The sequence below is a fragment of the Carcharhinus amblyrhynchos genome, chromosome 4, assembly GCF_965287045.1.
Source record: "Carcharhinus amblyrhynchos chromosome 4, sCarAmb.v2.hapA, whole genome shotgun sequence".
Classification (NCBI taxonomy): domain Eukaryota; kingdom Metazoa; phylum Chordata; class Chondrichthyes; order Carcharhiniformes; family Carcharhinidae; genus Carcharhinus; species Carcharhinus amblyrhynchos.
In genome coordinates, this window is record NC_137327.1 from 11,874,785 (window position 1) to 11,889,855 (window position 15,071).

General features: G+C 45.7%; 1 protein-coding gene across 1 annotated transcript in view; it reads left to right on the top strand.

Annotated features, from left to right (window-relative positions):
* Positions 1–15,071, top strand: part of LOC145341782 (chromodomain Y-like protein 2) — a 128,417-nt gene that overhangs the window by 89,390 nt on the left and 23,956 nt on the right. The window contains exons 4-5 of the mRNA XM_080186709.1: positions 2,598–2,770; positions 11,760–11,970. Coding sequence (XP_080042835.1) covers positions 2,598–2,770; positions 11,760–11,970 — 384 coding nt within the window. The remainder of the gene's footprint in view (positions 1–2,597; positions 2,771–11,759; positions 11,971–15,071) is intronic.

Here is a 15,071-nt window from a genome sequence, read left to right on the forward strand (position 1 = left end):
AGGGTAAAACACAAAGACCAAAGAGAAATATAGCACAGGATCCTTCAGCTCTCCGAGCCTGTGCCGATCACGATGCCCTAACTAAAGAAACTTTCTGCCTTTACTTGGTCCATATGTGTCTATACCCTCCCTAATCATGTGCCCATCCAGATGCCTATTAAATGTTGCTAATGTGTCTGCTTCCTCCACCTCCTCTGGCAGCGCATTCCAGACACCCACCACTTTCTGCATGAAAAACTTCCCCTGCCCATCTCCCTTAAACTCTCTCTCTCTTCTCCCCACCCCTTGATCCTGTGTCCCCTTGTAATTGACACTTCCACCCTGGGAAAAAGCCTCTGACTATCCACCCTGTCTGTGCCTCTCATCATTTTGTAGACCTCTGTCAGGCCCCCCCCGCCTCAACCTCTTGTCTTCCCAGTGGAAGCAATCCTAGTTTATTCAACCTCTCCTCAACACGTTGGGTTTTTTTTCTGGAATGCGGATCATTGTTTACACAGCATTTCCGAGCACAATACAGATCCTCTCGGATTTAAGCAAACAACATCCTCTCAGTGTTGACATGTTGTAAAGCATAGCAAAACTTGTAAGAATGACTCAAATCTCAGCAGATAGTCATGCAGTGAGCACGAGTTAAAGGTCACCCTTCCCTGCCTCCTGACGTTTCTGTTTTATTTTCAATATTTCTCTGAGCCAATTCCACTCAGTGGCAACAGTGATCAATAAATCGCAGGACAGGTTAGTGACGACGGTGTTCTACCAAACAAAGGCACAACTCAGATTATGCAGTGAAGGCTGGGATTCCTGTTGGGTGGTTCATTTTTATCATTACAACAACACAAGTGGACACTGCCCTAGGTCTGCGGCTCCTTGCTATATAGAATCAGAGAATCCTAAAATCCCTACAGTGCAGAAGGAGGCCATTCAGCCCATCGAGGCTGCATCGACCACAGTCCCACCCAGGCCCCGTTCCCGTGACCCCACACATTTGCCCTGCTAATCCCCCTGACGTGGGGGTCAATTTAGCATGGCCAGTCAACCTAACTTTGGACATCATTCAGTTCAGTTCACAGAAAGTGCACAGAAAATGTATTAGTGATGGAATTTCTACCGAGTCTCGTTTTCCTGCTTGAGAATTTTTAAATTCTCATTTAAATAATTACCCAGCCCCTTTTTGAATATTGCTGTAAGCTTTAGCATTGATCACTCACTGTGCATTCTGATAATTGCCCGGGGAAGTTTTAGTTATCTCCTTTGTACAGCTCCTGCTTAAATAACAATTAAGAGCAATTTCGTTGTCTCTGATGCCCATTCACTCCTTCCATATCAATGCCCTTCCTTATTTTGCAACTTTAGAGGGTCAGTTTCCTCAAAGCAGCTTTGCTTCACTGCGGCAACTTGTAGCAGAAGCTCCATTGAGATGGCGGTTGAGAAAAATCTGGTCAACCCCCCCCCATCCCTATTCAGGCGCCTTCACCTGAGACTATCCAGGGGAGGCGAAGGTCTAGTGGTACTATCACTAGACTATTAATCCAGAAACTCAGCTAACGTTCTGGGGACCCGGGTTCGAATCCTGCCACGGCAGATGATGGAATTTGAAGTCCGTTAAAAAATGTCTGGAATTAAGAATCTACTGATGACCATGAAGCCATTGCCAATTGTCGGAAAAACGCATCTTGTTCACTAACGTCCTTTAGGGAAGGAAATCTGCTGTCCTTACCCGGTCTGGCCTACACGTGACTTCAGAGCCATAGCAACATGGTTGACTCTCAACTGCCCTCTGAAATGACCAAGCAAGCCATTCAAGAATGCAGCTTGCCACCACCTTCCCAAGGGCAACTAGGGATGGGGAATAAACGCTGGCCAGTCAATGACTCACAAATGTATGAAGAAATCCCCCTCATTTTTATCAGATTACAGCTGCCTGCTGGAGAAAATATTTCCGCTTCTTACTGATCCTTAAAGCTTTTAACTGCAACCCGTTAAAATGTTTGCTCGTTCGTCCAGGTTTTCCCGAGCAAAATACGCCAACTCTTTGGCTGAAGGATGATGTGGGGCTGAGAAAGCTCCCTCCATTGTTTCCTTTAGTCTACATGAAATATGGTTCAACAGTAAAGCACAGGGTATCCCTTGTTCCATTACTGCTGCAGGGCCTCTTACTCTCTACTCGTTTACTGAGGCACAGCACGATGGGTATAGAACATAGGAAACTGCAGCACAAACAGGCCCTTCGGCCCACAAGTTGCGCTGATCATATCGCTACCTACCAGGCCAACCTATAACCCTCAATCCCACGAAACCCCATGTACTCATCCAAAAGTCTCTTAAAAGACCCCAACGAGTTTGTCTCCACCACCACCGACGGCAGTCTGAAGTAAATAACAATAAATAAACTTGAACTTTAAAATGAAGTGTGGTTTATATCTGCCAACGATTTTTTTTGTTAAAGTTAAAGACTTGAGGGACTTTTACGCTCACATCTACAGATTGAGCTCTGTGCTGCAGCCAGTGAGCTGAAGGACAAAAGCTTTCTGAGGGTTTGTTCCCTTCCTCCATCTGTTAGTGGTGACGATAGTTGAATGTTACTGTTGTCTTTACAGATTATGAAGGAGGTGCGGAGAGCGCTTGGTAACGCCTCAGCCGACGACAGCAAGCTTCTGCTGCTTAGCGCCGTGGGGAGCGTGTTCTGCAGCGGCCTAGACTATTCCTACCTAATTGGCAGGTTGTCCAGTGACAGAAGGAAAGAGAGCGCCCGGATCGCGGAATCAATAAGGTACTTTGCGAACGGTGTTTCTCGAATTGCGCACAGCTTGCGGGGAACGCGCAGCAAATTTAAATTAAAACACAGGGAAGGCAGAACGATCTTTCACGCCGTCAAAACTCAGAATGTTCCTCACACGTTCCAGACACTGCGGGAGGCTGCAGCATCTTCCCAACTTTTTACAAAGAAAAGTACAGCACAGGAACAGACCCTTCGGCCTTCCAAACCTGTGTCAATCACGATGCCCTAACCAAACAAAAACAACACCTTCTGCCCTCACTCAGTCCGTATCTCTCTATTCCCTCCTTACGTACCCGTCCAAACACCTCTTAACTGCTGCTAATGTGCTTGCTTCCACCACTTCTTCTGGCAACCTGTTCCAGGCACCCACTGCTTCTGCGTGGAAAGCTTCTCCCACACATCTCCCTTCAACTTTCCCCCTCTCACCTTGAACCTGGGAGATTTTGACAGTAACTTAATTGCAGTGTTAATCTAAGCTTACTTGTGACACTAATAAATAAACTTGAACCCCTTGTAATTGACACTTCCCCCCTGGGAAAAAACCTCAGACTATCCATCCTGTCTGTGCCTGTTGTAATTTGGTAGACCCCCTATCAGGTTCCCCCCTCAGCCTTCATCTTTCCAGTGAAAACAGTCCTAGTTTATTCAACCTCTCCTCATGGCCAACACCCTCGAGACCCGGCATCATCCTGGTGAACCTTCTTTGTACTCTTCAAAGCTTCCACGTCCTTCTAGAAGTGTGGTAACCAGAATTGCACGCAACCTTCCAAATGTGGCCTAACCAAGATTTTATATAGCCGCTACATGATTAGCCAACTCTTGTGTGCAGTGATCCGGCTGATAAAGGCAAGCGTGCCATTTTCTATCTTATCTCAGCTTTTGTAACTTTTATTCCTTTGATCTCTATTTCTTGGCTGGTGTTAACTCAGAAAGATCGACACCATCTGTCTCTTCGCACTGTTGTTTACTTGGGAGGGGTTGTTTTGGTTGTTCTACTAACATAATGTCTTAAGACCACCAGTGAGCAGGCAGGCATTAAGTAAGACTACCTCGGCCAAGGTTGAACAGCAGAACGGACCCACCTGACACCATTTACCGGCTTGCCACGAACAGCAGAAACTGTTCAGCGCATGAGCCCAGTTAACAAGGTGGACGCTAGGCGCCACAGTGGCACAGTGGTTAGCACTGCTGCCTCACAGCGCCGGGGTTACGTGTTTGAATCCTGGTTTGGGTCTCTCTCTGTGTGGACATTCTCCCCGTGTCTGCGTGGATTTCCTGCGGGTGCTCTAGTTTCCTCCCACAGTCCAAAGATGTGCAGGTTAGGTGGATTGGCCATGCTCAATTGCCCTCGAGTATCAGGGGGCTGGCTAGGGTAAATGCAAGGGATTGTGGGGATCGGGTCTAGGTGGGATTGTGGTCACTGGAGACTCAATGGGCCGAATGGCCTCCTTCTGCACTATAGGGATTCTGTGACTCTATAGTGCAATGGCAAAGGCCTATCGGAAATCACTGGTTCATCATTTATTTCTCCTTCCAAGACTCAAAGTACAAACCATAAGATCACTTAAAGAGCAGGAGCAGCAGTCAACAAGCACTAGTAGGTTTGGCACTTAACACCTCCAATCACAATGAAGCAGTATAAATATACTGAGCCATAAAGCCAAGCAGATTGGAGGCCAATGGCCGGAATATTCCGGCTGTTCACACCAGCGGGATCTACTGCTCCCACGGACAGCATACTGTGCCGCAAGCTTTCCAGTGACGTGGAGTGGAGTCAATGGGAAATCAGTGGTGGAACCAGAATTGCCGGAGCGCAGGGATATTGGCGGGCCGGAGAAACTTACAAAGAGGGAGAGGAGCGAGCCCCATGGAGATGTTTGAGGACTAAATTCAAACAAACGAAGGTTGAGAGGCGACCTGATAGAAGTTTATAAAATGTTGAGTGGAATGGATGGGGTGGATTCTCGGAGGCTATTTCCCCGGGTTGAAATGGTCGCTACGAGAGGACACAGATTGAAGGCGCGGGGAGGCAAGTACAGAAGTGATGTTAGGGGTAAGTTTTTCACTGAGAGGGTGGTGAGTGAATGGAATCGGCTGCCGTCAGTGGTGGTGGAGGCGAACTCGCTGGGGTCCTTTAAAAGACTTCTGGATGAGTATATGGAATTTAATGGGATTGGGGGTTATAGATAGGTCTATTGATTGGTAGGTGTTGATGTGATCGGTGCAACTCGTGGGCCGAAGGGCCTGTTTGTGCTGTAGTGTTCTATGTTCTAAAGGGACATTTAGGATCCCTGCAGTGCAGAAGGAGGCCATTCAACCCATCACAGTTGCACTGACCATAATCAGTGGTCAAGTCCACTGTCCCCATGCCTTTACTCTGGTATCCAAGTCCTATCCCCAAAGCCCCATGCCTTTACTCTAGCTACTGTCCCTGACACTAATGGGCAATTTATCACGGCCAGTCCACCTAACCCGCACATCTTTGGACCGTGGGAAGAAACCAGAACACCCTAGGAAACTGTCGCAGATGTGGGGAGAAACATGCAGATTCCGCACAGTGAGTGAGCCAAGCCAGGAATCAAACCCAGGTCCCTGGCTAGTCACTGTCCCACTGTGCTGCCCGGTGGTGGAAGTTCCAGGAAGTTCTTTGCACAGAAAGCCATAACGGGAATCTACTGGTCACAAGGGCATTAAAAAAGATTCCGTGGGGAGATATCGGACAGGAGCTGTCCAAAGCAAGATAGCCAAGGGATAATGTCTGAGGGGAGATATTTGAGAGGAGATATCCGAGGGGGGTTAACCTTGGGGGCTGGCTGAGGGGAGATATCCGAGGGGAGATATCTGAGAGGAGGTGCCCGAGGGGAGATGTCCGAGGGGGCTGGCTGAGGGGAGATATCCGAGGGGAAGATGTCCAAGTGGAGCTGCTCCTCAGAACAGCAGATGGTCTCTGGAATCCGGGAAGAGTCTGTCATCGATCACCACTAGATGCAGGAAGGGAACTGGAATGGAAATGGAGAGAAACTTAAAAGCGATGCAATGACTTAGAAAGAGTTCCAGCAGTACAGTGATACCTGACTGCAAAGCAGGGCTGTTATGAATATAAACTTGTGGGAGAAGGCACTTTCTGAAACAAACAAACGTAACTGAAGTGGAGGAACTTTAAAGACACGTTGGATACAGTTGTTCATTTGGGGGTGAAAAGACTAGAAGCTTGAATTTGATACTGAAGAGTTGCTAAATCGTGACAAAAAGTCTCTTCTGTGTCTGCATTGGATGAATGACTTTATTTCACGACTCTTAAACAGCGTACTACACTTTTCCTTTGAAGATCTGCGCCTATTTTCAGTCCAAAGGATGGAAAGCATCTCGCAAGCGTACAGCAAACCCAACATGCTGGTCTCCCAGACTGGTCACTCCCCATTCAAACGAATGCAGTCTCTCCTGAATGCCGATAGATTCTCCCTGTCAGTGGCCCTGCCACAATGCAGCAAAATGGTTTCGTTGTAAAATTGAACTTTTTTTTAACAAAGCAGAAGGAACGCCAAGGAACATTTTGTTTATTTCTACGCACAGACAATGGGGGGCGAGTACTTGGAACAAAATGTACTCTCTTTTGGCTTAATTTTCCCTCCAAGGATAATATTCATATCAGTCCCTCTGGGAGTTCGCTGGCAGTAAAAATATTTTCTTTACCCACTGCAAGTAAATAAACATATTCCCATCACTTCCCAATGTCATCGTTTCTGCATGCTGTCTGGTTAAGTAACTCCTTATCTTTACAGTCCAACTTTTCAAGGATATAAGTTTTTATTAGGAAGGTCAAAATATACGTTGCAGCTAAAATATTGCAATGTTCTGCAACATTTCGCATTACCAAATGCTGCTACTTAACAATACACCTTCTGAGGTCGTGAATTTTATTCAGAACCTCTGCAAATTTGTTTACTTCACCATCTTTCCAGGTCTTGCCACTGTTTTGAACAAAGTACAGCACAGGAACTCCAAACAGGTTTGGCCCTCCAAACCTGTGCCAATCATGATGCCCTGACTAAATTCAAAATAAAACCTTCTGCCCTTATTCTGTCCCTATCCCTCTATTCCCTCCCTATTCATGTACCCATCCAGATACCTCTTAAATGTTGCTAATCTGCCTACTTCCACCACCTTCCAGGCCATCACCGCTCTTTGTGTGGAAAACTTCCCCCACACATCTCCCTTAAACTTTCCCCCCCTCTCACTTTGAACCTGTGCCCCCTTGTAATTGACACTTCCACCCGAGGGGAAAAAGGTTCTGACTGTCCGTCCTGTCTACACCTCTCATAATTTTGTAAACCTCTATCCATCTTTCCAGTGAAAACAATCCTAGTTTATTCAACCTCTCCTCATAGCCAACACCCTCGAGACCAGGCAACATCCTGGTGAACCTTCTTTGCACACTCTCCAAAGCTTCCACGTCCTTCTGGTAGTGTGACTATTTTATATTTCTAGCTATTTATGAGTTTTGGGCAAATAAAAATGAAAGTTTACATTGTCTTTGTGTGGAATACATCACAAAATACAAAATGCATTCTAATGTATTTCTGCATCTATGTTTTTGCCATCTCCCCCACTCAGCTGCATGGATGCAGTTGTCTGAATCTAATTACTAACTGTTGCTGAGTATTTGCTTGCAAAATGATATTTACAGTATATCCAGCGTGCATTTCTTGTCCATTTATTCTTCAAGAGTCAAGGAAAACTTATGTGTGGCACTTCAAAGAAACACCCCATTTCCATGGATGGAGGAGACTCGGAGAACGGCATTCCAGGGGCAGCACAGTGGCCGTGTAGTTAGCACTGCTGCCTCACAGCACCAGAGACCCAGGTTCGACTCCCAGCTTGGGTCACTGTCTGTTTGCACTGGGAGTTTGCACGTTCTCCCCGTGTCTGCGTGGGTTTCCTCTGGGTGCTCCGGTTTTCTCCCACAGTCCAAAGATGTACAAGTTAGGTGGATTAGCTATGTTAAATTGACCCCAGTGTACCCGAATAGGTGCCGGTGTGTAGGGGATCTTCACAGTAACATCATTGCAGTGTGAATGTATCCCTACTTGTGACTAATAAATAAACGTTAACTTTAACTTTTCTCCATTCTCCATTGGATCCTCGGGCAGACATGCTGGTAAAATTCTGCCCAAGATCTCGTACTTGATATCTGTGCCAACCCACCCAAAAACTGTACCTGAGAGCAATTTGTTCTTTGTAACCTTAAAGGGATAGGTCACTGCACTTGTAAGTGATGCAGTGTCACTCACCTTGTTATATAGCACTCAATGTAAGGCCAAAAGAAAATGGGTTAGTGATATGACAAAACCTTCACAGTTGTGCACATCCTGTTCCTCACCCATGGAGAGCTGTGAATGTTGAGGGAAATCCATCGAAAAGCAAAAAAAAACTGAACCAATCACTTCTGTCAAAAGGTTAATTCTGTTGTTTCAGTTCCCACTGCTGCATTAGCCAGCTGGATACTGATGGATAGAAATGTCGAAGGTGAGGTTGGTACCAATGACAGGAAAATTGGACATTTCATTACAATATTTTATTAAATCACAGCGCTTTGATTTTGCAGGTTGTTTGATTTGATTTTTTATTGTCACATGTTGGAATGCAGTGAAAAGTATTGTTTCTTGTGCGCTATACAGACAAAACATATTGTTCGTAGGGGAGAAGAGAAGGAGAGGGTGCAAAATGTAGTGTTACAATCATAGCTGGGGTGTATAGAAAGTTCAACTTAATATAAAATAGATCCATTCAAAAGCCTGATGGCAGCAGGGGAAAAGCTGTTCTTGAGTCAATTGGTATGTGTTCTCAGACTTTTGTATCTTTATCTCGATGGAAGAACGTGGAAGAGAGAATGTCCAGCAAGCATGAGGTCTTTGATAATGCTAACTACTTTTTCAAGAAGTGTAGATGGAGTCAGTGGATGGGAGGCTGGTTTGAGTGATGGACTGGGTTACGTTCATAACCCTTGTGTTTCTTGTGCAGAGCAGGAGCCATACCAAGCTGTGATACATCCAGTAAGGATGCTTTCTATGGATGCATCTGTAAAAATTGGTGAGAGTTGTAGTGTACATGCTGAATTTTCTTGGCCTCCTGAGAAAGTAGGAGTGTTCTAATTTGGGGTATGTTGCTAAGAGAGTGGCAGAGGTAGGTTCAGTGGTAGCCTTTGAAAGAGAACAGGACAGGTATTTGAAAGGGAAGAATAATCGCTGGAGAAATCTTGTGGAAGAGTGGGGGTGAGTTGCATTGCCCTATCAAAAAGCTGAACACACACGTGATGGGACCAGCTTGTGTGCTGTATCAGCCTCAGATCTTCTGTGCCTTTGAGAAGGTTCAGTGACCGCTTTTTTGTACTCTGAGACTTCAGCTTGTACGAGGGGTGTAGGATTTGGAACTATAACTCTGTCAGAGGGGTGACACCTCTGTGCCTTCGGGGTGGCAGGTATCTAAACTCCAACCCCGCACGCACTTTGGAGAATCTCTCAGCTGTAATCAGTACGGTGTTCTTGAACAACATTGGCTGGAATTTTATCGGCACACCCGCCCTGATTCCGGGAGCGGGTGAGGCTCAGAGAACGGCATTCTCCATTGGCCTCGGGCGGGATCGTACAGACCTTGGGGCGGACGTGCCGGTAAAATTCTGCACATTGTCTCTGGAATTCTGTCAGAGAAGTGGAATAGTTGGCAACATCCAAATTGGAATAGTCGGAAGCAAGTTACAGCGTTCCCCCCAGTTTTGCTGGTTGTGAGAATCTGCATTAAGCCTGTACGTTAATGTGGATCAGATAATAATCCTGAGCTGAAAAGTCAACAGTTAAACTGTGAATGCTGCGAATCTGAAATATCACAACCTGGGAATGTCCCCTGTAACAGCTACTATTTGAAGGTTGACTGGATAAAAGCAAATTACTGCGGATTAGTGCCGGAATCTGAAACCACATTTTCCAGCCTTTTCTGTTTTGATTTCTGAAGCTTGACGAACCTTTTTGGTGGATTGCTTTGTGATTTTTGACCTCTCTGAGAGTTTTGAAAGGTGACTGTGTGTGAACAAGCCAGCGAAGCTGTGCTGGAGTGTCCTCCAATTCGATAATTGATGTTTCGCCAAGTGTGTCAGCAGGATCCCGATGTCATTGCTAGCAGGCTTCCATCACCAGTCCAAAAACCGCAAGGCTTTCCCTGACATCATCAATTTTGCTGACCCCATTGGTGAATTTAACTGAATCATGCACATTTTAATCATCTTCGTCTTTTTTTTTTGTACGTGTTCTAAATTAAGCTGCCCATCTGTTCCACCACCTCGCTTTTGTTTTGGCACATGTTCAATTCTACTCGCAGCCATTCAAAAATATATCACTGCCTCTAAAGCAAGGAGGGAGACCATTCATCCCATTATGTCTGTGACAGCGAGTGCAACTCAACAATAATTCCACGACCCTTCTCTCTCCCTCTCTTCAGGACACTATGGCTGGAATTTTACTGGAACACCCGCCCCGGAATCGGGGCGGCCGAGGCTCACGGAACAGAATTCTCCGTCGGCCTAGGGCAGGGTTTTCCGAGCCTCTCCCGAGCGAGGTGGCGCAATCCCGACCTGAATTTCGGAGCCGTGAGATCATGTTGCAACTGTACAAAACTCTGGTGTGGCTGCACTTGGAGTACTGAGTACAGTTCTGGTCGCCACATTATAAGGAAGATGCGGAGGCATTGGAAAGGGTGCAGAGGAGGTTTACCAGGATGTTGCCTGGTATGGTGGGAAGGACTTATGAGGAAAGGCTGAGGGACTTGAGGTTGTTTTCGTTAGAGAGAAGAGGGTTAAGAGGTGACCTAGTTGAGGCATACAAGAGGATCAGAGGGTTAGATAGGGTGGACAGTGAGAGCCTTTTTCCTCGGATGGTGATGGCTAACACGAGGGGACATAGCTTTAAATTGAGGGGTGATAAATATAGGATGGATGTCAGTGGTAGATTCTTTACTCAGAGGGTAGTAAGGGCGTGGAATGCCCTGCCTGCAGCAGTTGTGGACTCGCCAACTTTAAGGGCGTTCAAATGATCATTGGATAGACATATGGATAACATTGGAATAGTTTAGGTTAGAGGGTCATTAGATTTGTTCCACTGGTCGGCGCAACATCGAGGGCCAAAGGGCCTGTACTGTGCTGTAATGTTCTATGTCTTTTTCCAGGTTGTATATTTATGCCATTTTTCCATATATACTGTAGAACTGTCCTCATCCTCCTTCTGTGGCAAAGCTATTCTCTCCAAAGCAGCTTCTTCTGACCTTATTCATCCTGTCTCAGTGACGGTCATCAGTATATGTTGAGATGCTGTTCCATCCACACAAATCCAAATCTCCGGAACAGATCCTCAGGTTAAATCACCACCAGTCAGCTCTCCCTGTCAAAGTGGGGAGCAGCTTGTGGTCATCTGGGACTTCTACTTCAACCCCTAGACTAACCAGAAGTAATCATAGAACCCTACAGTGCAGAGGAGGCCATTCAGCCCATCGGATCTGCACTGACCCCAATCCCACCTGGCCTTATCCCCATGCGTTTACCCTAGCTAGTCCCCCTGACACTAAGGGACAATTTAGCCTGGCCAACCCACCTAACCTGCACATCTTTGGACTGTAAGAGGTATACAGGAGCACTCGGAGAAAACCCACGCAGACTTGTGGAGAATGTGCAGACTCTGCACAGACAGTGACCCAAGCTGGGAATCGAACCCGGGTCCCTGGCGCTGTGAGGCAGCAGTGCTAACCATTGTGCCGTCCACTGCAAAGCCCGGGCTCATTAGGAATAATCTGTTGTCAAAGCAAAATATTGCGGATTTCGAAATCTGAAACAGGAACAGAAAATGCTGGAAAATCTCCGCAGGTCTGACGGCACCTGAACAACCTGTTTTTGCCTACTGATCGATTTATTATCTGCTTTCCTTTTTTTTTCCTCCAGGGATTTTGTGAATGCCTTCATTCAGTTTAAGAAACCCATTGTTGTGGCAGTGAATGGACCAGCCCTGGGACTGGGCGCCTCCATACTCCCGCTCTGTGACATTGTATGGGCCAGTGAGAAAGCCTGGTTCCAGACGCCGTACGCGACTATACGCCTAACACCAGCTGGATGTTCGTCATACACCTTTCCACAGATAATGGGAGTCGCTCTAGTGAGTTCTTAGTTTCAGGAGATAACCTCTTCTGTTAAGGGCAAAATTGTCTGTATAAATGTAAGTACATGCTGCTCCCTGCTTTTATCTTCTGACGGAGGCACGACATTTAAGAACATAAGAAATAGGAGCAGGAGTAGGCCATCTAGCCCTTCGAGCCTGCCCCGCCATTCAATAAGATCATGGCTGATCTGTTGTGGCTCAGTTCCACTTTCCCGCCCTCTCCCCATAACCCTTAATCCCCTCTCTTATCAAGAACCCATCAACCCGCTTCTTAAAAATATTTAGCGAGGCAGCCTCCACCACTTCAACGGGCAGAGAATTCCAGAGATTCACCACCCTTTGAGTGAAGAAGTTCCTCCTCAACTCCGTTCTAAACCGCCTCCCCTTTATCTTGAGGCTGTGCCCCCTAGTCCTACTGTCTTTTTTGAGCGGGAAGAGTCTCTCCACCTCTATCCTATCCATCCCATTCATCATCTTATACGTCTCAATGAGATCTCCCCTCATTCTTCTAAACTCTAACGAGTACAAGCCTAGTTTATTCAGCCTCTCCTCATAGCTCAATCCCCTCAACTCCGGTATCAGCCTAGTAAACCTCCTCTGCACTCCCTCCAAGGCCAAAATATCCTTGTGCAGGTGCGGCGCCCAAAACTGCACACAGTACTCCAGCTGCGGCCTCACCAATGCCCTATACAGCTGCAGCAAGACCTCCCTACTTTTATATTCAATCCCCCTCGCTATGAAGGCCAGCATCCCATTCGCCTTCCTGACCACCTGACATTTGAGAGCGTTAACACCGCCTTTCTGTCCACGGACACTACATTTTCATAGAATCAAGAATCGTAGAATCCAATACAGTGCAGAAAGAGGCCATTCGGCCCATTAAGCCTGCACCAGCAACAATCCCAACCAGGTTCTATTTTCCCTTCCCCCAACCCCAAGTATTTACTCTGCTAATCGCCCGCACAATTTAACACCACCAATCAACCTAACCCACGCATCTGTACGCTGTGGGAGGAAGGTGGAGCACCCGGAGGAAACCCACGCAGACACGGGGAGAGCATGCAAAGTCCACACAGACAGTGCCGAGGCTGGAATAGAAGCCAGGTCCCTGGCGCTGGCGAGGCAACAGTGTGCCACCGTGCCGCCTTTTTAACCTGTCGTGCATTCCCAGCATTTTCTAGTTTTTTTTCATTATCTGGTCAAAATGGGCGGCACAGGGGTTAACACTGCTGCCTCACAGTGTCAGGAACCCCGAGTTCGATTCCTGGCTTGGGTCACTGTGTGGAGTCTGTGCATTCTCCCCGTGTCCGTGTGGGTCTCCTCGGGGTGCTCCGGTTTCCTTCCACAGTCCAAAGATGTGCAGGTTAGGTCGATTGGCCGTGCTAGATTGCATTCAGTGTCGGGGGGCGGTGACAGGCAAGATAAATACATGGGGTTACGGGGATAGGCGCTGGGAGAGATGGTGTTCAGTACAGACTCGATGGGCCAAATGGCCTCTTTCTGCACTGTAGGGATTCTATGACTCAATGATTCTATGAAAATGAATGTGTTGCTTCACATTTGACATGGTGCAGACCATTCAGATCATGAGGAAAAGGCAGTGGAGGCCAATTAGTGCAAGTGGGACAAACGCCAATTAAAATTAGCAGTCGGTGGAGTGACTATCACAGCTTCACTGAGGGGACAGGTATATAATACCACAGGCTGCTTTTTAATGATTGGAGGGTTGTATCTGTCACTGGGGACCTGGGATTTCCATTCCTGGTCCCAGCAGTACCCTGCAACATATTCCCGCGTACAAAGTCTAGAACTGGCTGAAATAAAAACTATTGGGAACCAGAAGATGAAAATTCGGGTATTTCGAAACAAAATTCTTGACAACTTGCATTGACAAATACAATACACGTACTGAATTAAATTATAAATCGATAAATTATATATTTAATATGCAAAATATTATAAATTTATGGTAAATATATATTATGGCAAATAAATTAAACATTTGAATAAATATTTCATAAATTATTTACTTGAATAAACATAATGTATTATAATAAATTATAATGAATGCATTATATTTCATTTATTTAAATAAATAATTGAAACTAAATGCGTGTGTTGAATTTACTACTTTTAAATTATCTGCTTTTTGAAGCTTTTTTTTTACTGTAAGTTTGTTAGTAATGTCACCCTTAAAATAAACTTTAGTTTAAGGACATAAAATTAAGCCAATATTTTCACCTGTTGATTAAAAAAATGGAATATTTTAGCACATTCCGCACAATTTATTCATAGCTGCAGCTATTTACAGCTATATTAGTCACAATATTAGTGGTAACCATAAAATCCTCCTTGATTCAAAGGCATTATCTATAACCATGGTTATAGCTGTAGCTATTAAAACACAAACAGGTTTATTTAGAGCACAATTATGCCTTTTTTTTTAGATAATTGTTTGAAACCATAAAGTGCCGCAAGGTGATTAAACTTCTTAACTCCACAACAAAAACATGACTTATACATTTCTTGACCTGGAGTCTTTTTCATGATGTTGGGAGCCTCAAGTCAGAGATGCAGGTGGTACAAAATACAATGGCCTGGTGGCATTATTGCTAGATTATTAATCCAGAAGCTCAGCTAATTTTCTGGGGATCCGGGTTCGAATCCCGCCAAAGCAGATGGCGGAATTTGAATCCAATAAAAAATATCTGGAATTAAGAATTACTATGACCGTGAAACCACTGACAGTTGTTGGAAAAATCCATCTGGTTCCCTGATGTCCTTTAGGGAAGGAAATCTGCCGTCCTTACCTGCTCTGGCCGACATGTGACTCCAGACCCACAACAAAGTGGTTGAGTCTTAACTGCCCTTAGGAATGGGCAATTAATACTGGCTCAGCCAATGACGCCCACTCCCCAAAAATGAATTATTTTTTAAATGGTTGCTCTGATACAATCCTCAACTCCCCTTTTCTGCCTTATCCCAGTAAGAAGCCTCACAACACCAGGTTAAAGTCCAACAGGTTTATTTGGAATCACAAGCTTTCGGAACACTGCTGCTTCATCAGGTGAGTGGTCACACCAATATTCAAAATTAAC